This window comes from Puccinia triticina, chromosome 16A, assembly GCF_026914185.1.
Source record: "Puccinia triticina chromosome 16A, complete sequence".
NCBI lineage: Eukaryota > Fungi > Basidiomycota > Pucciniomycetes > Pucciniales > Pucciniaceae > Puccinia > Puccinia triticina.
The window spans coordinates 3,244,021-3,270,381 of NC_070573.1; the positions used below are offsets into that span (position 1 = coordinate 3,244,021).

The window sequence follows — 26,361 nt, forward strand, 5'->3', positions numbered from 1 at the left end:
GAGTAGCACCCTTGATGACCGGTCTGTGTTGGTCATCAAGGGGTGCTAATCCTCTCAATTACAAATGTGTGCTGGTCTAACAAGTTGGGTGGGTAACTCCCCTTGATGGGTTGTGTTACTTATGTACACCATTTTGTTTAGTGTACATCAAATTTCACCCCAAAAATTGAAGTAGTCTGGGAGTTTTAACACCTACAACCCAGTGTTTTTGGGGTACGTAGGTCTGCACACCAATAAATTGGGGTACTCCAGAATTGCACCCCATTAATATTGGAATTCACATGTAGTTACATCAAAATTTTGGTGTACATGAAGTAAATTTTTGGGGTGCATTTAGGCTGACCCGTACACTATACTAGCGGTAGCATGTGCTATCTGCTAGTTTAGCATTGTGTAATTCCTAGCACAATTTCATTAGCAGGAGTGTCACTACAGGACCACTGCGCTACATTATCATGCGCTAACAGCACTATCCACCTTTTTTAGAGATTAGATAGCACTACTAGCGTTGATAGCGTCAATAGAGACCTCTACATTTCCAAGGCAGCCCATGAGCAATAGTGACTTACCACTGACAGAAAACCCAGTTCTCCGTAGTGTAGCTACACTATGCTACGCTAAACTACTGACTGAAAGTAGTTTAGCAGCCCACTGTTGACAGAATGCACTCCTTTTTGGAGGGCACATGGTAATTTTTGGTAGTGGGCGAAGGCTGACCCATAAACTAATTTATTGATACCCCTCAAGGACTGCCAACAAATCCCAAAGAAGTTCTCACACCACAGAAGTAGCTTCATGGCACTTTCAGTTTTTGGAAAATTTTGATGTAGTGGTAGTATCACTGTGGAACCAATTACTTTGTGGTCTGTGCCACAATCACAGCCCTTACTGTGACCCCCATTTGGGCTGAGGTCATCTATGATGTCTTTGCGGCCCTTATTGTTGCTTTTAAATATTCTAGGAAGTAGAAAGTCTTTCCAGCTGCTTTGGAGAACAAGGCTGTGGTAACATATTTATAGATACTGCTTGGGTAGTAGAAATTCCAGCCTTAGGATTCCAGACAGAGTGGAGTATAGAGAATTTCAACTGGTACCTGGCACTGCTTTGCCAATACTGCTTGCACACGCTGTAAGCCCCCTCCTTTGGGGTCTCACAAGGACTGTCACAGATGCAAGCCCAGTGTACTTAGGCTTCCTCTGCTCCTTCCCTAGTCCGGCAGAGAGCTTCCCTCTCTCCCGGCTAGTTAAGCACTTTCCTTTTCATTCTTCTTATTCCTCTTGTTTCTAGTTGTACTTACCAAAGAGAGAGCTTCCCTCTCTCCCGGCTAGCCCTTTGAAATTGAGGCCCCCCACCGTTTGGAACTAAAAAGTTCCCAAAGGCTTCAGCCTCGTCCCCTTTGGCCCCGGTTTCCTTGTCTTCATCAGTGAAGGTCCACCGGACCCTTACACCCGCCCAGTGATGCCGGGTGCAGTAATAGGTGCCTTGCTTTGGCTGGAAACATGGTGTGGTACCTGGGTACCGCTTGCCCTCAGCCAGGGGAAATGGGTAACCCTCATCCTCCGGCCCTTAGACCGCTTTGGGCTGCCCTCAATGACTGACAAAAGGTCATCAAGGACAGTCCTGGTGTGCTCATCAAGGGGAGTAAAAACTCCTCTCAATGACAATTTTATTGTAACATTCAAGTCGCTCACACTAAAATCTTATCACATTGATCAGGTTTGTTAAACATTAGGTTATTATCTCATGTATCTCTCATTCACATTGATCTTCCTACTCTTCTTCAGGTTAGTGATCAGCGTGTTGGTACTCTTTGTACAAGGTTTAGATTCTCATATCACCACCTTCTTTAAGCTCTGAGTTCATTAAATTTTGTCCTGGTTGTTGAGGAGATTAACCTCAATGAACATGACCAACATTTTGTTCATTGCTGTTCCGGTCATCAAGAGGTCCTCCTCTCAATGACCGGCCTGTTCCAGTAATTGAGGGGAGGAACTCTTGATGAATTATCCATTTTTGTCATCAAGGCCACCTCTTCCCCCTCCAGGTTATTCAGGTAACCCCTGGACCCCCAGCCCTTGGCCCGCTTTGAATGCCTTTGATGACTGAAAATAGACTGTTCATTGAGGACAGTCCTGGTGCAATCATCAAGGGCAGTAACAACTCCCCTTGAGAAATCCATTCCTGTCATTGAGGACACCTCTTGATGAAATTTTTGATGAAAAAAGCCAGTGGGTACCAGCAAAAAGACCCGTGGTACTCACCAGGCAGTGCCTGGTGCCTGTTTTTGGCAACAACTGTGCAGTTACCGGCAGTGTAAATGTTACCTGTGTGTGTTTTGACATTCTATACTGTTCAGTGATCATTGAGGGGGAAGGGTTATTGGAATTAAATTGCGGGTGTGCTATTGCTAATGTGTCTAAGAAATGCACTCCTTGGTCACTTGTAATAGCTTTCACTCTGAGGCTGTTTCCCTATGTTGGGTATTTTTTTGGATTGGACAAGTCACATTAGCACTGAAGTGGTAGAAATGCAAATTTTGGGGTTCCAGTTGGAGTGCAGAGGAAAATCTTTGGAGAAAACAAGCTTGCCAGCTGTTTTGGTGAACTTGGTGGGGAAATGTTATCAAAATCACATTTCAGTGGCTCAACCATGCCAGAATCACACACACACTTTTGAAATTTTCTAGCTTTCCCTGTTTTTTTTTTTTTTTTTTGATTTGAAAAAGCTGCTTGGCCAGCTGCAATTTTGGCGGGGTTGGGCAGAATTTACATTTGGTTCATTGAATGTGGTTTCTTTGTCTGTGAATCCATTTCATTCAAAAAGATGCTTTTGTGGGTGTCTTTCAGTTTTTTGATGATCATAAATCTTGAGGGGAAGGCTTCTCCCTCCATGCTTAATTCAACTTTGTACATCAATCTGGATGTGGGACTGTTAAATCCAGAGATTTTCTGCTTAGAGGTTTGTAGTACAAATTCTCCCATACACACTGCAAAAAAAACCTGGGTCAACTGCTCACAGTTGAAGTGCAGGATACTCCAGCCAAGTTGCCATTTTAACCACAGCTGTTTACATACAGTGACTGTGCATTGAAGCTTGAGTTGATTTAAACTTTGAGCAAGGTTGGAGTAACACCAAGTGTCCAAAGGTCAACTGCTCAAAGTTGACCCAGTTTTTCTTTTGCAGTTACAGATAAAGAAGATTCATATATTATTTTCAAATCTCTCACCCAAAATTGGGACTTTGTTTTTGAAAGGGGGAATTAGGTTTGAATTTTTGACCAAAAGAAAATGGTGTGAAACTGAAATTGATTAAAGAATTGTAAGAAATATTCCTGTTTGAAACTAGCTTTATGAAAATATCTCTGGCAACAGTGAATTATTCATAGTATTTAAATGACTAGAGAAGAAATAGTAAGTTGGTATTGGCAAGCCACAATTCAAGAAGAGCAAAACTGAAAGGATGTGGATTGACATTCTTCAATGAAGACTTGGAGAAGTTACAATGCTGAAAACAATTCCATGGTTGTTCCCAAGAATCTTGTCATCATACCATGGGCTTCAACTTTGATTAATCCCACTGTGATAATCCACCCCGGCAAATGGGACAGCTGTTGTGCTCTTCAAGCCAAGGCTTAATACATTGGGGGTGGTAGTAATGTCCACACTTCTTAATCCTTAATACCTGTTTGATTTTGTCCTTGAGACTGACATTTTCTTCACCTGGAGGACTGAATTCTGAAAGGCATATACAACAGTCACTATTATCTGGGTCCCCTAATAGGACATCAGATATTTTTTGATCTGATGTATTGTAATTTTGACTTTCATCTTTGGTGAGTTTTTCATTGTGCATTTGATTATGATGACTACAACCTTCAGTTTGTTTGCTGTTGGTTTTCAAATTGCTGATATTTCCTTCAATCTCAATCTCAGAACCTTGGGGCTCATATTTATGAGGCTTTGCGAGTTCACTTTCACCAGGCTCAGTTGCAGTGCTATCTAGTACCTTTAGGACTTCATGAATTGGTACTGTATCTTCATTGGTCTGATATGGGTATTCATCCTTGGACAAATACCCCAGCAATTCAATGTTTTTTTGATATATTTGACTGTCATAATTGGAAACTGTATGGTCTGATTCACCAGAAATTATGGCAATTTGTTCTTCTGCGTCAATTCTATGATAATGATCTCTCATGCCCCTAAATGTTGTGTCACCAATGAAGTTCCCAAAAGTTGATTCAAATGACATGGCTCCAAGTAACTGAATAAACTTAAATAAAACAAAATGAAGTTTACAGAACAGTTAGCTTGCTGAGTAGATTTCTGAATTTATGTGAAATTCAAAAACAATTTGAACTCAACTATTCCAAGAATGATGAGCTTCATTTCTATCCTAAAAACTTGATAATCTTCACTGATGGATATCAATATATTTTTCCAATTTTTTATGTAGAACCTTCTAGCAGGCCAAAGGAAGGTGATGAATCTTTGTGCTATATGATTTTTGAAGTATGGATTGAATTTATTAACTGTGATCAGTTCCTATTGGCTAAAATGTGTTGAATTTTTCAAGTGTGATTTCAAATTCTTGTTGGGAAGCAAAGCATGGATTATTTATATTGTAGAGATGCACAAGGCAGAGAAATTCTTCAGCTCTCTTGTGCAAACATCTTCTCAGCACATGAGCTGAAGCATTCCTGTAGGATTACATACTCAAGAATACATAGCTTCAAACATTTCAGCAACAAAGGTGCATGTAATTTGGAGGGCAGGAAATTCTGTATGTGCTGGTTTGATTCACTGCCAAGGGGGTTGTATTAGTTACATCCCCCCACGACAAGGTTGACTGGGGGTGACCAATATGGTATTGAAGTGGCTCATTGATACATTATCCCTTTTTTTTAATGTATCAGTGGGCCCCACTAACATATGATTGCTTGCAGAGATCAATATTATATTTTTTGCCTCCAGTCAACCTTGCCGCGGGGTGCAACCAATACAACCCCCTTCACAGTGAGTTTAAGTACAATATCTCTGAATCAAACCTATGTATGACAAGAGGTATTCCTCCCAATTACCAGTAGTACCACAAGCAATTCATCTCCATGATTGGGATTTCCCTTATATCCAGTCATTAGGCTCTTGATGTGTGTCTGTGGGTACTGGATTGAATTTCACTAAATTCAGACACCAGAAAAAGCAGCCAGCACCCGCCAGGAGGTAGACTCCTGGCACCCCCCAACAGGTACCAAGTGCATCCCTATCTTGGAGGCATTCTGTATTGAAAATTTCAAAATCATTATTACATCATCATACACAAACTGGGTGAAAGATGAGTAATCTACAGACAAAACATGTCAAAAATTCAGTAGAAAATTTTGTCCACCTCAAAATTAAAGATGTAGTTTGAAAGCTTGTATCTATTACAAGCCAGCTGTATTTTATCTAAGTGTGACTGCTCCTCTCAATGTGACAAGTTATTGAGGTGAATTTCTCTTGACTGTGAACGGATGAGTGGGCATCAAAAGGAATTCATCTAAATGACTGGTCAGATTGAGAGGATCTCTTCACTGACTGGTCCACATTGAGATGAATTCCTCTCAATGACTGGTCAGAATGAGAGGATCTCTTCACTGACTGGTCACACTGAGATGAATTCCTCTTTTTATGGCTGAGGTCTTTGAGCTGAAAAATGCACACCTGTGGGTACCTGACACAGGAACCAAGGTGCAGATGTCCAAAATCCATTGGTTTCAGGAAGGTACCTGCACCCGCCATGGGACACAGGTGCAAATTTCCACCTCTAGGTCAATTAAGGCTTTCACAGGTTTTACTGGATGACTTCCCAGTGGCATTTAGAGAGCTCTAGATGCCCCTCTAAATCCTGAATTAAGACACCTACAAAAAATTCAAACATTCAACATGAAAAGAAGGAACAACAGGCTTAAGAAAACATTTTCCTTTTTACCGAAAATTATGAGTTTGGGTGTGTAAATTGAGATCTGGAGGCTCCCAGACTTGACCGGCAGTCTTCCACTGGCTCAATGGGCAAGGTAATTCGGAAACTTGGATTGTGAATTTAATAGTGTTAAATCAATGTTTTGGGTTTCATGAAAAAGAGTGACTTCTGGGATAGCTGATAAGAATCTCAAAAGCCCACTTAGCAAGAATAAGGATATATCCGTGGTGAAGGCTTCAACATAGACTGGAAGACTTCCCATAGGATCAATGCACCCCTAACGGATTAAAACTTCACAGATCTACCGTAGAGCTATTAGATCTTTTGGCAGAATACGTTTCTGTAAAACTTTTGTCTTTTCTACAGCTGACTTGCAAAGTTCAGTTGCCTTTCGGGCGCACCCAAGTGTCTCGAGCCCCCCGAGATGCCCGGACCGATCTCCCCGGTGGACGCCTTACATTGAAGGGAAAGTGATGGAGATCGAGAATGGCGCAGATGGACGACTCTCTTCTTGGAAATCGGCGACAGTGCCGGGCAGGTCTGCTTCTGTGCTTGGTGAGTCAACCGAGCATACCCCTTCGAGCTGGAGACACTGACCATCTGGCTCTAGCTGGCTATCCTGAGCAGTCCATGCCACGCCTCGCCCCGGTCATCCTATGCGCTCTTTCACCGTCTGGGCCCGGCATTGGCCAGCGCAAACTCGAGCACGCCGGTGACGGCGCCGACGGGCGGAGGATGGCAGAAACGGGCGGTCTTGGAGATCGCGTCGGCGGCCGAAGTCCGCACGGCCGACCCTGTGGACCAGCCGCTCCAATTCACCGTCGCCTCCTTCTCGAAATCCGCCGATCCGCTCGTCATCCCCGCCGCAGACGACGCAGCCCTGCCGCTCGAGGCTTGGGAATACCAGATCAGCCTCGTGCCCCTCGACTCCCTCGAGCTCCCGGGCGAAGGCGGCCATCCTGATACGGGGTTCGCAATCAGCTCATTCCCATTGGTAAGCCTTGCCCACAAGCCCACAGAGCTATCCCGATGTCCTGACCAACCAAGCGGTCGTGGAACATACAGTGTGCGTTTCTTCAGGACGATTTGGATTCGAAGAGTCCGTTGAGCGAATATCTAAACATATGGGTTCGGCCGAGCTCGTCCGGAAAGGAGGCATCGCCATTGAGCCACAACCTGCAACTAGATCTCCTCGGCATACAATGGTCGTCGTCCCTGTCCACCTCTCCTGCCGTCACCTGCCGTCCATCCTCGGCGGCCACCCCGCATCAGACCGATATCCTGCTGCGGTCGAAGCTGGAAGCCTTGGCGCTTAACCATCGCCACTCGCACATGAAAGTCTCTGTCCGAAGGCCCGAAAGATTATCCGAGTTGAGCATCCCCCGCCCCTCCTCTAAATCTCGCACGCTCATCTTCTAACACAGGTGGTTGGTGTTTATTGTTGGAGGAAACAGGCCGATCATGAACCCGTATCCGGTCGCCAAACCGCCCGAGTTCTTGCCCGATGGGTCCGTCAAGCCTCCGCCTCCTGAGAAAGGCTGGCTGGCTAAATACTGGATGTATATCCTGCCCGTCGTCGTCATGCTTGTTGTCGGCGGCGGGCCGCCGCCGCCTGAAGAAGCTGCCGATCAGCAGCAGGCCGCTCCCGCTGTACGAGCCAATTAATCCTAGACATCGCCCTTTCAATCTCTGTGGCTCCCGCGTTGACCCATCGCAAAAATCTGCTTTTACTTACTGCACTAAAGATGTCACTGATCCTCAACTCCCACCTCCGCCTTTATCCCTCACTTCTCCATGTCAATTCTAAATTGTATTCCTTTCCTTGCCTTTTTTTTATATGCCCAAGAAAAGTAATCATTTGGTCATGAAGCTACATGACTTGACAAATTGTCCATAGCTTGCTATACATTACAATCCGTAATACGGTATTTTTGTTTAAAGAGGATCCAAGAAGATAATCAAGAGAGAGAGGAGGGCTAGAGTTGAATGAAGAAAGAGAAGGTGCGATTGTCCTGATCTCGGTGGATCCCGATGAGTTGACCCACGAGGGGCACGGAGGCGGCGACCTGGATGATTCTGGAATGGTCTTCGGAAGTTTTGGAGGGTCTGCATTTGAACTGGACGAGTTCGATGAGCGGGCGGATCCAGAGGGCCGGATGGCGGGGGGATTTGACGCCTATGCGGACGGAGACGTCGAGCCATTCGAGGTCGGCCAGCGAGACTTGCTGCAGCTTGGCGTCGTCCTCCACGTTCTCCCATGCGTCCGGATCCCGGGCAACCTCTAAGGCCTCCCCTAACGTCGCACGCGTCCGTGATGTCCGGCTCCATATGCTTTTCACGTGGTCCCCGGCTACTATCGCGTTCATGTGCCCCGTAAACGATACTTGATTCGTACTAGTACTGCTGCTGCTGCTGCTCTGGGGCCCTTGCGACATCCCCCCGGTTTCTTGCTGGTATAGGCTCTGCGCTACTATCGCCAGCTCGTCCCCCATCAAACATATCTCTCCTGACTTATTGAGGAGACATAGCGAGTCAGTCGACGTGAGAGCCGTCCGTCCTGCGGAAAAAATGGGGACAAAAGAAGGAGAATGACGAACGATTAACCACTTCGAGGGAGGAGGCTGTTCCTGTGCAGAGGTGCTTGTATCGGTAAGCTGGTTGGCGAGGTTTCCGACGATGAGAGTATCGGGGAGGACGATAAGCGTGAAGTCGAAGGAGGCATTTCCCGTCGAGGCAGGGACATGGAGGAGAGATACACGGGTAGAGAAGAGGCCGAGGGCGGGCGTGAGCGGGGCGATAAGACCGAGGAAGGAGAGCGAGGCGGCCGGAGGGACCCAGCGCTCGGCGGTCATCGTCGTCAGCCTCTGCGCCCCCTCCTCGCCCGTCTCGTCGTCCGCCATCGCCCCCGCATCTGCCATCTGTTGCCGCTGCTGCTGCTGCCGGTACGCCAACGGCTGGTCGATGTCGTGGAACGGGACCGAGGAGAGCCGCAGCGCGAGGAGATCCGTCGCCGTGCTCATCGACATCTCGTCGCTTCGGTCCATCTTCTCCCGAGTCTACCGGCGTCTTGCTTTTACCTCGAATCGGGAAGGTTCTTCTCGTCGATACATACACCGCCGAATTGTGTCCGACCCCCCGAGTCCCACCCCCCGCGGTTCTCTCCCCGCTGAGCCCTTCGCCCCGTGATCGATCGGAATCACCTTGCAGTGCACCCGACCGGAAGGATCGTTCCCGCGCGCGCGGGGGACATCCTTCAAGGGTGTGTTACACCCAACAGCGGCATGCCAAACTTGCCAAACATGGCAGTTTGGCTGCCATTTACAGTCGATCGACTTCGCAAAAGTCGATCGACTTCGTTCCTCTTGTCAACATTTTTTCATATCCCCCCCAGGACCTAACCCAGGACCTAACCCAGGACCTAACCCAGGACCTAACCTAAGGGCTGGTTGGGGTGGTTGAGAGGTGGGATGTTGTCGGATTCCGACTTCGTCAAAATCCGAACTTCAAGTCGCGCGAGGAATGGCAGCCAAACTGCCATGTTTGGCAAGTTTGGCATGCCGCTGTTGGGTGTTACACACCCTTGAAGGATGTCCCCCGCGCGCGCGGGAACGATCCTTCAAGGAGGGAATATGCCAACTACTCAGGTGTGCAATAATACGTTATTCTTGGGTCTAAACCAACATCTGCGGGGGTCCCAGATTGCAGGGGAAGTCCTCCAGTACTTTCCTAGAAATACAGCATAAACCCATGATCCAAGTCGCCACTAAATTGTGGATTTCTGGAAGTTTAATTAGTCAATTTTGCACACTTTGGATGACAGCTTTTATGTGAAATGAATTTGGTCTACCTTGATTTCCTCAGGGCATTTCAATTGGTCGGGTTAAACTTCCGGATTAAGGCTAGTTAACCCAACCAAGCCTGATTGGGCACCCGCATGGGTTCCAGGGTGTTGGCTGAGCAAACCAGAAGTTGGATTTCTGGTTACCAATCGCTAAATTTAACGGTCGCTAACCTGAAATCAAATCTCTGGTGTGCCAATGGCCCTCTCGGGTTTATTAACCCGGACGTTAACATGGACGAATGTGTTTGATGCTGGTAGGTTAGCTAACCGGGACTTCTAACCCAGGTTTTCTAACCTAATATTTAACTCGCCTAATGCAAATGGTCTAGGGGAACTTTGCACATTTTGTTTTCATTCATATTTATTTTTGGAAAGGAGAAAAAACAAAAAACAAAGTAAAAGATGAAACATAGATAGACGGAAGAAGAAGAAGGATACTGCTGATAGTATGAAAGAATGGAGCTGTTTGATTAAATGGGTAACTTGGCGACATTCCGGCAAGCTTTGATAAGGTGTTTGTTCTTTCCCTTGTATACCTTAAGCACCTCTGTTTAACGAAAAGATGAGAGATCGACCACGTTTGAGTTAGCTCATAAACCACTACAGGAAAAAATAACAAGACTGATGCTACTACTCACCAGGTATAGTGCAGTCACAAACTGCAATTGGAAAGACGCAATCGGAGCGTATATTTACCGGAGGGGGAGCTCTGAGAGATGAAAAAAACATGTCAAGGATTAGCTTATTTTTGCGATGGTACGAAGCCAAAAAAAGATGCTCTTACGTTGAATTGGTGTATACGCCATACTTCTTTTGACATTCCCAAGCCGAACGAGCTAAATACTCGGTCGTATAACCGTATTTTTCTTCGAGCAAATGAGCGTTTGGCATCGCGATAACGAGGCCTGTTTGAGAAGATTGAACAATGTTCATCATCCTGCGAAAGATAGGCATAGAAACATTCCATGAGATTTCAATTAATGTTAATTTGTTGTTACAGTCTCAGATGACTTACAGGCCATCGGGGGTACAATAAGAAAGTTCATTTTTCTTGTTCCAGGCTCCATTCGGTCCTCCTGCTTTGCATTCGGCCTAAGAAGAAAAAAAATCAGGATGTAATGTCGAAAGTGGTGGAAAGATTTGACTACTAACAGCACCAATGGTAACAAAGATTTTCTGTTTGGATAGAAGAAGGATAGACCGATGTATCAGTTAGCCGAAATTCGCCCCCCCCCCCCCAAAAAAAAAGGAGAGAAGATTGTTTTCACTAACAAGACTTTGAAATAATTCCGCGAGGGCAGTGATTTGAGCCAAAGCTTTGCCACCCTCTTGAAGTTCATTTTCGCTCGGATTAGGATTTAAATATGCTCCTCCTTGTAAAATTTCCGCTAATCCACCCTTAGATAGTATCGGGGCCATCGTTGCCATCTTGAAGTTGACGGCAATGTAACTCTGAATCCGATTTTGGATCGAGCTCAAGCGGGCTTGAAGGTACGCGTATCTTTTCTTTTTGTGGGTTCATCCGCCAATTTTGTTCAAAAGAAAAGCAATCGGAAGCAATCAGACGTCTTTCATACTTAGTGCAGCAGAGGAAAGAACACAGTCCGATAGGCCGAATGGGAGCGTCAGTCATAGATGTTTGAAACTCCGAGACTCACATAAGCGTCAGTGCTATAATGGCCCTCCTTATGTTGTATGATCGATCGACGTTGTCTCTGGTGAGTCCCCGGGTTGTGATCGTCAGGTCTTAGATTCTCTGGAGTGTATTCGTCTACACCACCTTGACCAGGGAAACGATCCGGAACTGAATTAGCGCCCTTTGGCTTTTGCGGGCGGGTTTCGGCCAAAGGAGGGGCGCTCGCTTGAGGAGCGCCCGCATGAGGGTCGCCTTTTGGACTTGATGGGGGACTCTCGACGAATGGAGAGGTGCCCGAAGACGGGCCGGTATGCGTTGGACTGTCCGGTTCTTCGACGTGATAGCTTGCCTTTGGTTGGCTGGGTCGAGGGTGAGAGCTTCCATCGGTGATCAACAAGGGAGATTTTTGACCATGTTGGAAAAATTTCTGAATGTCATCATTATCTTTCTCGGTTTGAATTTTTTCAAATCCTTTCCAATCTCTCGCATCTAATGCAGCCCGTGCAGCATCGTAAGCCTTCTGTCCTTCCTTTGGAGAATTCTTCTCCCTGCCGATTCCCATCTCTGGTGTCGCAAGGAATGCGGGCATGACCGCCAGGTCTGCCATAGCTACTTGAAGCGAGTCCGCCGGTATAAAAGCCGGCACCGCGATAGCTGAGATACTGCCCAAGACTCCGCACACAATGTCCGCGACTGTCCACCCATAGAGCTGGTCTTTGGGAGGTATGATGCTCGTGCTGGCGAAAAGTAATACAAAGTAGATTAATAAGCTTCTGAGAATATGATCAAGCAGGGGGTGAAATGTCTGATCAGTTGGTCGGGACTTACAAATCATTAACGATAGAAGCCGCCGCATCTAGTATATGAACAGATCACGGAAAAAATAGGTACTAAGTTGTCAGTTGAAAGTAGACGAGAAAGGATTTAGGAAGATACACACCCTTGACTAGAGTGACTGCATGCTCGACCGCTTTATAAAGACTGTTCATGAAGTTACTCCATTCCTGGACGGCGTATAAGATCATCCAATTGATCCCGACGGCTGGACTGCAGAGCTGGTTATAATTTCAATTCTTTTCAGCGTCGATATATAAAAGAGAAATATCATTGAAGAGGGAAAAATGGGAGCTAAGTATAAGTTTTACCAACCTGGCCAGCTAAACATTGCATACCAACCCCACAATAAAAATTTGGAACATTCAATTCGGCGGCAAATTCCTGTCATCAAATGGTAGGATGAAAAGAAAATCCTATGAGTTTCTGAGAAGTATTCGGTGTGGAGGGGGCGCAGGATGATTTGGAGCTACCTGAAGAGTCAGCTTATCCCCATTAGGATAATTTGCAAGGTATTCGTCGATCCCAAGTTCTTGCCAATTTTCGGGAGTCAATTCGATGTATCCACAGGGATCTTTCAAGCTCTTCGAGCCTCCTGAGAAGCCGGTCCCGCCTCCCAGGGCTCCCATCACATTGAATCCTCCCCGCTTCTCGAGCGAATATGTCCTGTTATGTGATGTCATTTGGCCGCTAACCACCGTCATCACCGTCACTATCAACGTCAGAGACATGCTCTGACGCGGTCGGATTACCACCATCACTGTGGGTTTTCTTCTTGTCGGATAATATCGGGATGTGTGGTGTTCTTCTGAATCTGGCCGAGATGTAAAGGTATTTAGGTTTCTTAAGAAAGTTTTTGGAAAGAGTGAAAATAAATAAGCCTTCTCGAACGAACTGAAATTTTAAAGAGTGAATGGAAGGACGAAGGGAATGTTGCACCAGCCGGAGAGCCACAGACAAAAGAGGGATTAGATATGACAGCAGAGGATGTCTTGCAAGCTCGACTGCGTCGAAGGAAATATGAATTCAATACTTGCATGAGAGGAGGAAAGATGTCTTGGCGAGTATGCTTTAGAGAGGCAGTGAGAGAGAGACTCTCGGCCTGGCTGCGACATACTTGGTAAATGACCTGGATGGAACTCAGCATGAACGCTTTGAAAATATTTACCGCCAGCCCCACCAAATCTCTTCTGCCAAATCCACCGCGAATCCCAAAATCTGATCCCCGGTTTTGCCTCTCAGAATCAAGTGGCACTGCAGAGTCCATGGCAATGTATATGTCTCTTGTCCGTAAAGCTCGGTTGTAGCTAAACCTGGTGGCTTCCAAAATCGAGCTGTCCTCTTCTTTGCACTCACTGTCGCGTTGCATCGACCGACTCGTTCCGGGGAAGGAACATCTTTTTTTCAAGTCATAAAATAGCCGCAACGTTGGAATGGGTTTCATCCAGAGAACCCAGATTCGTGCAACACAGCGAGCGCACAAAGTTCCAACGGGTCCAGTAAAACCTGCATTACAACATCCAACGTTGAACTGGGCAGACTGAAGGAAATAGCTCATGAGAGACATGACATTGCGTCAAAAGGAATTTTCACGTTGTGAAATTTAACAACAGTTTACTGATAAATATTAACCAAGACACCAGGATTTTGTTTCTTCAATTTCTTTAGCAGAAATAGCATAGTGGAAACAAAACAATTGAAGGTCTTGTTTTTTATTACTTTGAAATTGCGCGGCCCAAATCCCCATTGCTGCTGATTCATCCAATGCCTTGTTGTTAAAGGTACCTGGCATCTTCTTGCATGTTTGCTCCTGTTGGACATTCATTGCCACAGTAAATCAAAGCAATCAAATATCCAAGTTTATTAAGGACACAGTTTTTCCACAACAGAAAAAAAAGATCATGGTCCCCACCAACACCACACATATTACATTACATTTAGCGTTGCAACTTTGTAATTTAGCAAATCTGGCTGCTGCTACCCTAAAGCTACATTGTAGCTCCACTTGCGCTTCAATTACAGCTACAGGGAAGTTGCTCTTTTTTTTAATTGCTCAATGGCAGCAACTATTAGCAACAACACACTACAATACAGTTCTTTTTAGCACAATACAGGCTACAATAGCGTGTAATTGATGCGCACTTTTTGCTAACTTAGCAGCTATATTAGCGGGCACTTAGAAGCTATATTAGCAGGGAACTGAGCAGCTATATTAGCAGGAAGCAAAAGAAAAAGATAGAGAAACACAAAATCAGAGATGATTGTCGGGGGTTTGGGTTTGTTTGGTTGGGTGGGGTAGACTCTTGCAACACTGGGTCAATACACTTCGATACGATATTGGGCCAAATTTCGTATTGAATCAATCCCCGTTACCTAATTGGACCGTTACCGTTAGCAGTAACAAGTTTTTTTTGCGCGCTGAGCATATTAAGACGTTATCTGTGTTACCATACCGTTACCATTATGGTAACGTAGATAACGTGGTAATGGCAGTATTAGAGCAAAAAAAAGGCTAACAGAGCCAAAAAAATCTCAATACCGCGGCAATATTGACTTCATATCAGCGGCAATATTGTAATGGCTTGAAAAAAAAATCCAAAATCCAAACTGAATATTGGTAACGCGCTGCCGTTACTGGTAACGGTAACAATGACGCACCAAAAATCAATACAATATTGATATGTTACTGTTACTGGTATCTTATTGACCCAGTGTTGACTCTTGTGGTTCACTCATGATAAAAAGGTATTTTTGGAAGGAGACAAGATTTTGGCTGCAGATGAGGAAAATTATTGACCAGAAAGAGTATCACGGGTATGTGAGGAGCGGGGAGCTTAGCCTTAGATATGCAGGGAAGGTGAATTTCTGTGGCAAAGGGGAATTCTGGCCAAGAAACATAACTCTAAGCTTGACTTGGGGTATGCAGCTTTGACAGAAATGTGGGTGAGGTTTTGGAGTACCATTGTTCCAACTGCGCAAACCACACGGTAGCGCTGCCCTAACAGTAAACAGTAACATTTGGCAGGTACCAACCGGCGTGTGCAGGCCGCGGGCGCGGGTGTCCAGATTTTAGGGTGGCGGGTACCTGCGCCAAGGACCCGCCATAATTACCAGGAACAATGGTGGGCAGTTATTGTTATAGTAACACATAACATAACAATAACGTAAAATATTTTGAGCGTTATCATTATTGTTACTGTTAACGGTGGTGCAATATCTATATTGCACCGAGTGGATGCCTTTTTTTTATGGCTGTTACACTATCTGTCCTGGGAGAAAGGGATATTGAGAAAGCTAAAGAGCAAAAAAAGGCCAAAATAAGGCTAATTTGGCCCTTTTTTGCTTGATAATTATCCAGATGATAATGCGATGATTTTCAAGTAACGGCCTCAAAGAAGGGGGGCCGTGACTTTACACGTGATGCCGCTGTCAGCGCGATACTGCTAACAATAGCGCCAGGAAAAGTAACGGCCAGACAGTTACTTTACTAAAATTGGCCAGATATTGTGAAGTAAAGTAACTGCCCACCGTTGCCAAGAATGTGCAGCAGTTGTACTGTCTGATTAAGTGTAATTGGACAGTAAAACTGCAGTTTTGCAAGTTAAATTGACCCCCGCAGGAGGCCACAGGCTCCCGGGGCAATCTCAACTTTGACTGGCCCAATTGTACCAGCCGTCCCTCAAGCTCAAGTACTACAGGTACCTTGGGTACCGTGGAGAGTACCAACTGCACCTGCCAAGGGGTGCCAGGTGTCCATTTTGAAGCAAAAATAAGGTGGTACCCGGGTACCAATGGTCATCTTTCAAACAGTGTGCAGTTCCCCTTGGGACCCTTGCACAGAACGTCATCCGGGACCGTAACGTAGGGTAACGTAACTGCCCACCCTTGATCCAGAGATCATTTAAAAACCATTGATCTCCCTTGATTACCATTACAAAAATGTCATCAAATCAAGCACACTTGGTTGCACTTCAACCCTGTGACAAACCATGTACTGCTGAGATGACCACTTCAATGGCCAGTGCAAGCCGGCCAGCAAGCAAAATACTTATGTAGTTGAACAAGTCATTGAACAGAGTGTATGTATTTATACTGTCCAGATGACTGGCCTGTGCCGGTCATCAGAGTGTACCTGAATAATTTCCAGATTGTGCTGGCCAGTCATTGGAGGTTGCAATCCCTTTGATGTCCATTTTGTAATCAAGGGGGCAGTTGCAACTTGGATGAGCAATTTATCACCTCTCTATGTATTACCAAGAGGGTCCGTGCTCACATTTCATTATGAATCTCTGCAATCTGGCTTAACAAGTCAGTAACGCTTGTGAGGTTATTTTTTCTCATATCATTTCTCACAACATACATGAGTCCGTACATAAATAAGAAAAAATACAAGTCTCAGCTGTAGCATGTTGGGCTGATCTGGAGCAAAAAACAATACTTAAAAAAATGTGTGGTATGAGAGATGTACAATGAGGAATGTGAAAAGAGGCATGAAAAACGCATTCTCCATGCGCCAGAATGGGGAGGTACGGTATAAGTCCCTCCTGCCAAGGGCTATTTATGGTGTTCAAAGTTGGTTTGCATAATTTTATGCATGCATAAATCATAAAGTCATAACATCTTTTTTGCAGGGGATATGACTGTCTGATTATGTAATACAAAATTTCCTCACCAAAGTATTTCTATGATTTTATGATTTATGCATGCATAAAATTATGCAAACCAACTTTGAACACCATAATTGGAGGCTTGCTACGCAAGACCAGACACCCGCAGCAGTGAGGGACTTTGTTAAGTTAATGGATTTCCAGGGTCCTGTGTAAATCCCTCCTTTGGAGGTCGCTTTGCTCCCCCAAGGAGGAGGGACTTGTCAACTTCAAGTCAAATACATATTCTGCTCAACAGGGATGTGAAGTCGCGGTGTAAGGTGGTTGGTGGATTGATTTCCAGCCGGAATCCAAGTCGATGGCCCACCAGCAGATAATTCCGGCGTACCACGACATCCCCATTTTAATGAATGAGCCAGTGGCCAGCCGCTTCCCGCGTACCACGACTTCCCCATTTTAATGAATGAGCCAGTGGCCAGCCGCTTCCCAAGTTGACTTCAAGTCACTTTCAAGCCACCGTGGTGTTCATAGCATCTTGGTGTCTAATCTACCATCTGCACCGTTCATCGGAGCCTGGCCTGGCTTTTTAGAGTCTCAGGTCTTAAAATCTACAGAACCCGGACTACGGAAGCATATACTTCACTTTTTAAATTTGGAAGTCTAAATTACTTTCTGGGGGGCTCCCAGAATTGACGGGAAGTCATCCAGTCCAAAACCGGATGCAAGCGAACTGGAGGGTTGCTTCATGACGATACTGTCGCGCCTCTCATTGTAAATTGCGGATGGACGACTCTCATAACAGAAGGGTTTACATTTCTGATGAGCATGCATGAACAAGGTGCTTCCAATGGTGAACATGACCTATTTCATTGGACAATTGCTGTGCCGGAAAGACGGTCTAGCAACATCCTGTATGTGTTGATTGAAAATGTCAGATTTTGCACTCAAAAGAATGTCTGGTGTCAGATGGATAAGGATTCCAGTTTGCACTCACCAGGGTGTCGCCCATTGCCACCTGGATTGCTGTGCCCGTTTTCCCCATTGCTACCAGGATTGTTTTGCCCGGCGTGAGGATTGTTTTGCCCATTGGAACCTGATTTCTGGTCGACGGCGCCGCGAAGGACAGGTGAAGCAACGTATAAGTGTACGGTAACACCAAGGAAGACAGCCAAAAAAGGCAAGATAAAGCGCATTTCGATTGATTGATGTTATGAGGTGGTTGGGGGTTTGACTGGCCAGATGGAAGATGGACCACTCAAGGAGTTGGTCTGTAATTTCCTGTGCGGTTGGAAACGGAGCGGGACAAATAATCAAGTACTTGAATATTTATTTATATCATTTTTTGGTGCCTGATGAGTCATATCTCACCAGCCCCGACTCGCTGGATTGGGGAAAGTCGCACGGGGCGATATTCGACAGCACTAAGGCGCAATACATTGTAATCACGCACGCGGATCCAGCTGTCATCGTTTCTATTTGACACCTCGGAATTGCAACCTCTGTCGGAGGTGAAGTGGTTGGGCGTGTGCTTTGACACCAAGCTTACTTTTGGGAAACATGTAGGACAGATAAAAAAGAAGGCGGACCAAACACTAGGAGCTAGGCCAACTGCAAACTACAGGGTGGTCGACCTGGTGAGTAAACTTGAGGGAGTATAAGGATATGAACCTGACGATAAGGAACACGTCGCGTCAGCACAGGCGCGGCACGGGTATCGACTCCAAACTCGGTAAAGAGAGAGAAAAGGAGCCGGTACCCGGCTCTGCCGGGAGTAGACTATGTACAAGTAGAGCGCCGCAGTAACTAGGTCTAGAATGATGATGAACAAAGTTACGCGCGCATACAACTCGTGTACTAGCATAGTTTGCACTCTTGGATATCCCTAACTCTAACACCCCCCCCCAAGAATGCAAACTTCACCGCCGTAGTCCCAGCTTTTTGATTGCATCTTTGATCTTGTTGGGCCCAAGCTTCTTGGTGAAGATGTCGGCTTGCTGGTCGTTGGTGTTTGTCCACGCGATCTGGATTTTGTTTTCTCGCACGAAGTCGTTGATGAAATAGAATGCACGAGTGAGATAGCGCGTCTTCTTCTTTGACGCGTTGTCGCCAGCAATAAGGATAGCCGCTTGATTGTTGCAAAAGATGTTCAGGGGAATTGTGTGGTCGATGTCTTCCAGGAGAATAGCAATACCGGCCAGTTGTTGCGCGCCTTCTGACAGAGCTATGTATTCGGCCGCACATGTCGAGAGAGCTACAACTGTCTGGCGCTTTGCACCCCAAGCCACTGAGTTACCGAGGTGTTTTATGACGAAACCGGAGGTTGATCGCTCGTGTTCGCCGCCCCAATTGGTGTCCGACCATAGATCAAGTGAGTGCCCTTGACCGCTGAAAACTAGTTTTGTATCAGCAGATCTCTTGAGGTAGCCAACGAGGTAGTCCAGTGCTGCCCAATGCTGTTCCAAAGGGTTGTTGCTATACCTGGCTAGTAAGTTCACGCCATAGGATAAATCTGGTCGTGTTCCACCGGCCAGGTACATCAGGGATCCTACAATAGACCGATATTCAGTAGGAGACACTGATTCAAACGCGTTAATTTCGAGCGCATCATCAGGGAGAGTGCTTCTGCAAGGGTGTGCCGGTCGTTTGTAATCCTTGATGATCTGCTCCGCCAGTCCTGCTTGATCCATCATCACTTCGCCGTCCTTGTCCACAATGTTCAAACCAACCAACCGCTTTACCCCGTTCGTCCACTTGATGTTCATGTCCTTCTCCATCCCCATTCGCAAGTCGTCCAAAAGAGCCTGATTTGTCGCCACCGCCAGTCCGTCGTCCACATGTAACCAAATGATCACAAAATCCGTACCACGTTTGTACATGTACAAGGATTGTTCCAATTCTGATGCCAAGAATCCGAGTTCCTCCATTTTTCCTTTGAAGAATTTCCACCAGCAACGCGCCGCTTGCTTAGTCCCGTACATCGCCTTTTTGAGCCGCATGATTTTTCCTTTGAGTTCTGGCCTGATTTCCACCGGTGGTTGGACATAAACCTCCTCCTCGATTGGACTGTAGAGGTACGCAGAGCTTACATCGAAAGTCGCCATTGGAAATTTGAACTTGTTCGCCAGAGATATCAGCACGCAGAGCATGTTTAGAGATGCTGTCGGAGCATACGTTTCATTACAATCTATGCCCATTTTCTGGTTGAATCCTTTCGCTACATATCTTGCACGAAAGATTTTGGGTCCGCCTTCTGAGTCTGGAGGTTTGATCGTGAATACCCAGCGGCAGCCGAGGGCCTTCGCACCAGGGAAGGGATCAACTGGTTCCCAAACTTGAAGCGAGTCGAATTTGTTGGCTTCGTATACTGCAGCGGTTCTCCATTCAATTGCCTTCGAGCTCGCCAGGGCCGTCTTGATAGTTGATGGAGTACGTCTATCTTGCGTCAGATTCAGTTCCGATATTGCCTTCTTTTCTTGATCATGTAGAACATCAGTGGGTTCCTCGCCAAGCTTCAGGACTAAGTTCAGATTCTGTTGCGTCGACTCTGCAGGTACTTGAGGTTTCACCGGTTCTGCTTTCTTTACTGGTAGGTTAACGAATTCAGGAAACATGACCGCCGTGGAATGAATGATTCTATTTTTCGACGGTGACCAGAATAGCCATCCACCTCCTGAAGGAGGGAAACCAATCAGTTGAGCCTCTTGAGCGCGCTCGTCGAGCTTGTCCCGATGTTCCTTAGGTACCAGGACGATCGCCGTCGCTCCAAATGGGTACAACTTGTTGGGATCCACCTCGATACCGTGTAACTGGGTCAGTGGCGCATCTTGAACTTTGCTGTTGGGAATCCTGTTGTGGATATACGACGCGGCCTGATACGCAAAACTCCAGAAGTGTTTTGGGAGTCCACTCTCATGCAGCATTGTGCGGGCCATGTCCCCAAGCGTCCGATTCACACGCTCAGCTTCGCCGTTCTGCTCTGGGGAGTACGGTGTCACTGGAGCATAGTTGATGCCCGTCGGTTTCAAGAGTTTCCGTAAGGTGCCGGTGTATTCAGGTGCGTTGTCCGTCCTGATGTGTTTCGGATATTGGCCAATTGACGTCTTGATGTTCTCGATCCATTCCATGATCTGTGACGGGACTTGATCTCTGCTGGTAAGGATTGCTTTCCAGATATAGGTCTTCGCGTGGTCTCTCAAGGTCAGAAGGTAGCGTTTTCCAGAAATATCATACGGGAATGGACCTGCGACGTCAGACACCAGCAAATCCAATGGCTCATCTCGCGGAATTAGAGAGTTTGACCCCGGGGACTTCTTGTCTAAAGCTTTTGACTTGGCGCATTGATCGCAGAAGAATGATTTCCAAGTCTTCTTCTCGAGCTCCTCGGGGAAATGGATCTTCAAGTATTTCCTCACAACTTCCTCTGAGACATGGCCAAGGCGCCGGTGCCAGAGATAAGGGTCGAAAGACGGGGTTGAAGTAATTTTATTAATTTCAAAAACTTCACTACACATAGCTATGTACCAACAAAAGTTCTTGAACTGTGTAATAAAAGAAACATTTGAGGGACTAAGAAGTGTTGCCGTGCGTCCCGAGAAATTGAGTCGCCATCCTAAGTCCGTCAGACGTCCGACAGAGAGAATCAGACCATCAACGCCGGGGCAATGGTAGACGTCGTCGATTTCAATCGGACCCTTCGACGTATTGATCCTCACACGACCCTTGAACCTGACGACAACAGTACAGTTAGCGACTGCGAGGGATATTGTCCTTGGTATTGCTAGCTTTTCTTTTGTGATGAACATGTGAAGGTGGCCACTCACATGTGTCGACGCGCCGGAGTCAAGTAAGACCTTGCCATCGTTCACTTCAGGGACTTTGAGGTGTCGAACTCGGTTGCGGGGGAAAGGGGGTTGATTTGGGGGAATGTAGTTGGAGTGAGGTTGATCATGGTCAACCGGTGGCGCTCCGATCTCCTTCGCCTCGACGTCAGCCCAGAATGCCAAGCAGTTGTTGTACCAGTGTCCATACTGGCCGCAGTAGTGGCAGGTATGCCCGTACCGTTCCTTGAGGTGTTCACTAGGTACTTGTCCACAAAAGCAAGTCGCTTTCTCGGTTGACAGATTAGGAGCTCTGTTATCCTGTTGGGAACGCTGCTGGTGTTGTGGTTGTGGGCTACGTTTGTGTGGAGGGGCGTACCAAGGTTGAGGGGGTCGCATCGCATGGACCGCGTCTAGGTCCATCGGCATGTAACCGTCGATGATCGGTTGCGCTGCGGTCTTGTTCTTGTTCTTGCTGGAGGCTGCTTGGATCACCGTCGTCACATCGCTGAAAGAAGGTTTTTCGATCGCTTCCAACTTCTGATTGACGGTGAATTCGAACGTTTGAACAGCAACACCGACTGGGGCGACGAAGGTTGATTGGAGCAGCAGACCTCCAAGTTCATCAGCCGTCACTTTATGCTGGAGGAGTTCTGCCATAACTTTACTCCATTTTGCGACTGAAACCTCGCTGCCGGGTGATTTGTCGGCCGCCAAGGTCAGGATCTGTTTGGCAAGAGATAGTTTATGGCGTCGATCCGAGCGGCTGCATTTGGTTTTGAGCAGCTTGAAAATCTCCCAAGGCTCTTCAGTGTCGGTTCCGTTCACAATTGCCAGCAAGTCGGACTTGATGGTAGCTCTGAACAACCGAGAGATATTGTCCCGCTCGTCGCCAAGCCAATCAACAAAGTTCTTCTCTTTCTCGGTGAATTTGTCGACTCGGAATACATGCCGGAGTGTTCTGTTGATCTCCTTCTCCCAGATTTGGAAGAGAACGCCATCGTAATCCAGCTTGGATGATTGGGGATTGGTAGCCGTGTGAGTGCCGAGGGGATCTTTGCAGAAGGCACGGATGACAAGTTCTGCGCGAGAGATGGCGGAGGAAGAAGTCGCTCCAGACTGGGGAATTTGTAGTTTGAGACGGTCTAGTTCTTGGCGGAGGGCTGCGAAGTCTTCCGCAGTTGGGTTGGCCATCTCGACGTCTTGGATGCTGTTGAACAGTTGTTGTCGCTGTTCGGATCGTTGTTCAAATATCTTATCGACTTCTTGCTGGTGTAGCTTTCGATTCTCTTCTAGTTCTCTAATGTGTCTTTCTCTTTCTTTTCGATCTTCTTCTTCTTGTCTATCTCTTTTTTCTTTCGCTTCTCTCTGATGTTTCTCTAAATTTGCTTGGTGATTGAAGCACTTGCTACTTCCAGCTCCAGACATCCACCCGAGTCGTTGTCAACGCTAAGGAACGAGTACCCGCCGCTTAGAGCCGGCTTTTAACCTATAAGGATATGAACCTGACGATAAGGAACACGTCGCGTCAGCACAGGCGCGGCACGGGTATCGACTCCAAACTCGGTTTGATTGCTACTCACCTGACGATAAGGAACACGTCGCGTCAGCACAGGCGCGGCATGGGTATCGACTCCAAACTTGGTAAAGAGAGAGAAAAGGAGCCGGTACCCGGCTCTGCCGGGAGTAGACTATGTACAAGTAGAGCGCCGCAGTAACTAGGTCTAGAATGATGATGAACAAAGTTACGCGCGCATACAACTCGTGTACTAGCATAGTTTGCACTCTTGGATATCCCTAACTCTAACAGGGAGGACTTCTAGTTTCGGCGGTTATCACTACCCAAGTCGACGCCGGTCAAATACCTCCGGGAGCATTGGAGGACTTCCCGTCAATCTGGGAACCCCTTCCAGACCCAGATCTGAGCCAAATTTCGCAGGGAAATTTAGGCTTTGAGACTCTGGGAGGCTCTCAGATTGCTCCCAGATTGCGACGGGAAGTCCTCCATTAGCCTTTTCCAGATATCGAAACCACGGCGCGGAACCGGATAGCAAGATTCTTTCTTACCAAGCTGGCGAAGACGGCGACGACTGCTTCGGCGATCGAGAGGCAAATCCGCCAGGACTGCGTGGGAGGGGCGGGGAGGTTCCCTGACCCGGCTAGCGCTAATTTGGTAAAGGACAAATCCGCTTCGAAACCAGAGTTGACAAGGGCGAGAAGAAGGAGGTAGCTCGGAAAATGACGAATCTGCTGGAAGAAACCCCGGGAAGTACATAATCTCTTTATATATACTGACGGATCGGCCCACCCTGAGAAGGGCCTGGGGGCGGCAGCGACAACAGCTGACGGCACCTTTTTGGCGACGGCTTGATTGGGATCGAGCAAGGCAGCGTCAAACTTTGAGTGCGAACTGGTCGGATTACTCCTGGGGCTCGAATTGGGCTTCGAGATGGTGGAGCGGCGGCAAACAAGGACGATCACGATTCTGTCGGATAGTCAAGCAGCAATCATGAGGCTCAGGCGGCCAACAGCGCCAAAACCAAGGCAGTATCTCCTACTGAAATTGTTGGAAATAGTGAACACGCTCCCGGCTGACATAGTGGTCCGCATATGGTGGTGTCCTGGGCACGAGGGGGTGCAGGGGAACGCCAGGGCGGACGAGGAGGCAGGAAGAGCCTGCGAAATGGAACCTGGGTCAATTTTACTCAAACGGAGCCTCGAGGCGGTGCAAGGACAAATGGTGAAACGGCGGCAAAGGAGCAATCCATTCCTTGTACTGCCGCGACTGGGTCCCCTCAGGAACCTGTCTACGGTGAGGGGTTTGTGGGGGTGACAGAGGGCTTCTGGAGCTATTGTCACTCATTAGGTGTGCGCGCAGTCGCGCCCATGCGCGCGTCCCTTCTAGGGTAGCCGCTTGTCAAGCGCTCCTGGACACGCGCTATCTCAAATCTTCCTACGTGTTCAGACTCATGGGTGTTGAAGTAAATCTCCACCCTTGAATCCTAGGCCGCCTCGGATACCGGAACTGGCATCCCAAGACGGCCGCGTGTGGGTCGGGGGGGAGTTTTCACCCCGTGTCCCCCGAGCCCCAAGAGTGCGTGAAAGTTTACTTTACGCCTTGGGGGCTCGAGAGGAGGGAAAAAACCCCCTGAGCAGAAGAAAAGAAAGAGCACGCGTGGAGGGGGATCCGTGCTAGACCCAAAATGCTCTGGCCTGAGCAGGAGCCCCTCGCACACGATCCCACTTCGCTGCTGGTCATGCCAAGCTGGCGTTATCTTCTCTTCTTAGCGGATGATCCTAGGTTCATGGAAGCTTAGACAGATGCCTTCAATTTCTCTATGTTACCGAGATCTGAGTCACTTGAGTGTGGTCCGGTCAGGTTATGGTTTTTAAGAATTGTAGTTACTCTAAATCTGTAGAAACAAGAGGTCTAGATCGAGAGGTAACAAGATGGGTAGCAGGTGGGACTGCAATAGTCCGGTGCTGTCTCCTGCGGACAGTGCATCTGCTTTGTTTTCCTTAGAGGTTACTCTCTTTGCCGTCAAGTCTATCTGTAGCTTGACCAGGAGAGCCTGGATTTTTTTCCACTCTTCGTTCACCCAGTAATCGTTTGACCTGCGGTTTTTTATAGCGAGTTCGGCGGTGGTATTATCAGTCCAGAAGATCAGGTTCTTCCCGGCTCGGACGCCGAGTTTCTCTAACATCGTCAGGCCTATCCGGATTGCAGCGGTCTCGGCCCATGCTATGTTCCGTAGAGGCTTTTGGTGCCCTTCCCAGCCTTGTGCCAACTGGAATCGGGCCCAATGCTTGTCAATGAGTACCCCAACCCCGAAACTTGTCGATGCGTCTCCAATCCACCCAATGTCTGTGGGCTCCACGCTTGGAATTAGTCTGGTTTCCTTGAATGTACATAATTTTATCATCCACTGATCCAGGTCTGCTTTGACGGTTTTTGTTACCTTCCTCGCGGCTTTGTGATTTTGCCAGCTCTTCAGCCAGCTATAGAGACCGCAGAGGTAGCATCTGAGCTGTGGGAGTATGTAAGACACGTGGTTGAGTCTCCCCGCCAGGACTTCTACTTGATTGTGGTGGTACTTCTTCCCTTTGGTTTGGAACTGTCTGACTTGTGTGATTCGATCTTGAAGCTTTCTGGGAGGGAGGCGAACTGTCTTATCCACACCGTTCCAGATGAAGCCGATGAATTTTTTTTCAGTGGAGAAGTTGGTGTATTTCTTGGTGTTGGTCTTAACCCCGAGTTCTTCCAATCTTTTGACGATGTGGTCCATGTCCACGTCTGCGTCCACCTCTTTGATAAAGAGATTGTCGTCGACCCATTGGAAGACTTTGATGAGGTCAAACTCATGGGACATAAGGCCTTTCCAAGCGTCTGCGGGTCGGCCAAACAAACCACAGCCTGCCACTCTGCCAAAAGTGATGCGGGTATCTACGTATAGGCAATCATTGAAATCTTGGACTAGTAGGTACGGCCATTGATCCGCAGCCATTGGGATTTGGTGATATGCCTTTTCCCAATCGAATAGGGCCAGCATGCAGGGCCTTTGCCTTCACCGGAAAAACTTTGCTAATGTTGTGAAGTCATCCCATGTTGTGGGAAAGTTGTCGGTGTCAACAAAGGAGTTTACCAACGGTATCTGAGGGTTGTCC

General features: G+C 47.2%; 4 protein-coding genes across 4 annotated transcripts; 1 reads left to right on the top strand and 3 right to left on the bottom strand.

Moving 5' to 3' along the window:
* Positions 1 to 6,447: 6,447 nt before the first annotated feature.
* Positions 6,448 to 7,626, top strand: PtA15_16A314 (uncharacterized protein; the record flags this gene model as incomplete). Its single annotated transcript, XM_053163992.1, has 4 exons — positions 6,448 to 6,516; positions 6,572 to 6,955; positions 7,027 to 7,331; positions 7,416 to 7,626. The coding sequence occupies 4 exons, from the start codon at positions 6,448 to 6,450 to the stop codon at positions 7,624 to 7,626; spliced, it is 969 nt and encodes a 322-aa protein (XP_053027961.1).
* Positions 7,627 to 7,937: 311 nt separating this feature from the next.
* PtA15_16A315 (uncharacterized protein) lies at positions 7,938 to 9,005 on the bottom strand (the record flags this gene model as incomplete). The annotated part of the gene is made up of 2 exons (XM_053163993.1): positions 7,938 to 8,471; positions 8,559 to 9,005. 2 exons carry the CDS (start codon positions 9,003 to 9,005, stop codon positions 7,938 to 7,940), a joined length of 981 nt encoding a protein of 326 aa, XP_053027962.1.
* Positions 9,006 to 10,272: 1,267 nt separating this feature from the next.
* PtA15_16A316 (uncharacterized protein) lies at positions 10,273 to 13,003 on the bottom strand (the record flags this gene model as incomplete). The annotated part of the gene is made up of 11 exons (XM_053163994.1): positions 10,273 to 10,349; positions 10,441 to 10,511; positions 10,587 to 10,739; positions 10,818 to 10,894; positions 10,955 to 10,978; positions 11,075 to 11,308; positions 11,461 to 12,175; positions 12,267 to 12,294; positions 12,379 to 12,493; positions 12,588 to 12,656; positions 12,746 to 13,003. 11 exons carry the CDS (start codon positions 13,001 to 13,003, stop codon positions 10,273 to 10,275), a joined length of 1,821 nt encoding a protein of 606 aa, XP_053027963.1.
* Positions 13,004 to 17,777: 4,774 nt separating this feature from the next.
* PtA15_16A317 (uncharacterized protein) lies at positions 17,778 to 18,072 on the bottom strand (the record flags this gene model as incomplete). Its single annotated transcript, XM_053163995.1, has 2 exons — positions 17,778 to 17,788; positions 17,874 to 18,072. The coding sequence occupies 2 exons, from the start codon at positions 18,070 to 18,072 to the stop codon at positions 17,778 to 17,780; spliced, it is 210 nt and encodes a 69-aa protein (XP_053027964.1).
* Between the last annotated feature and the right edge of the window lie 8,289 nt (positions 18,073 to 26,361).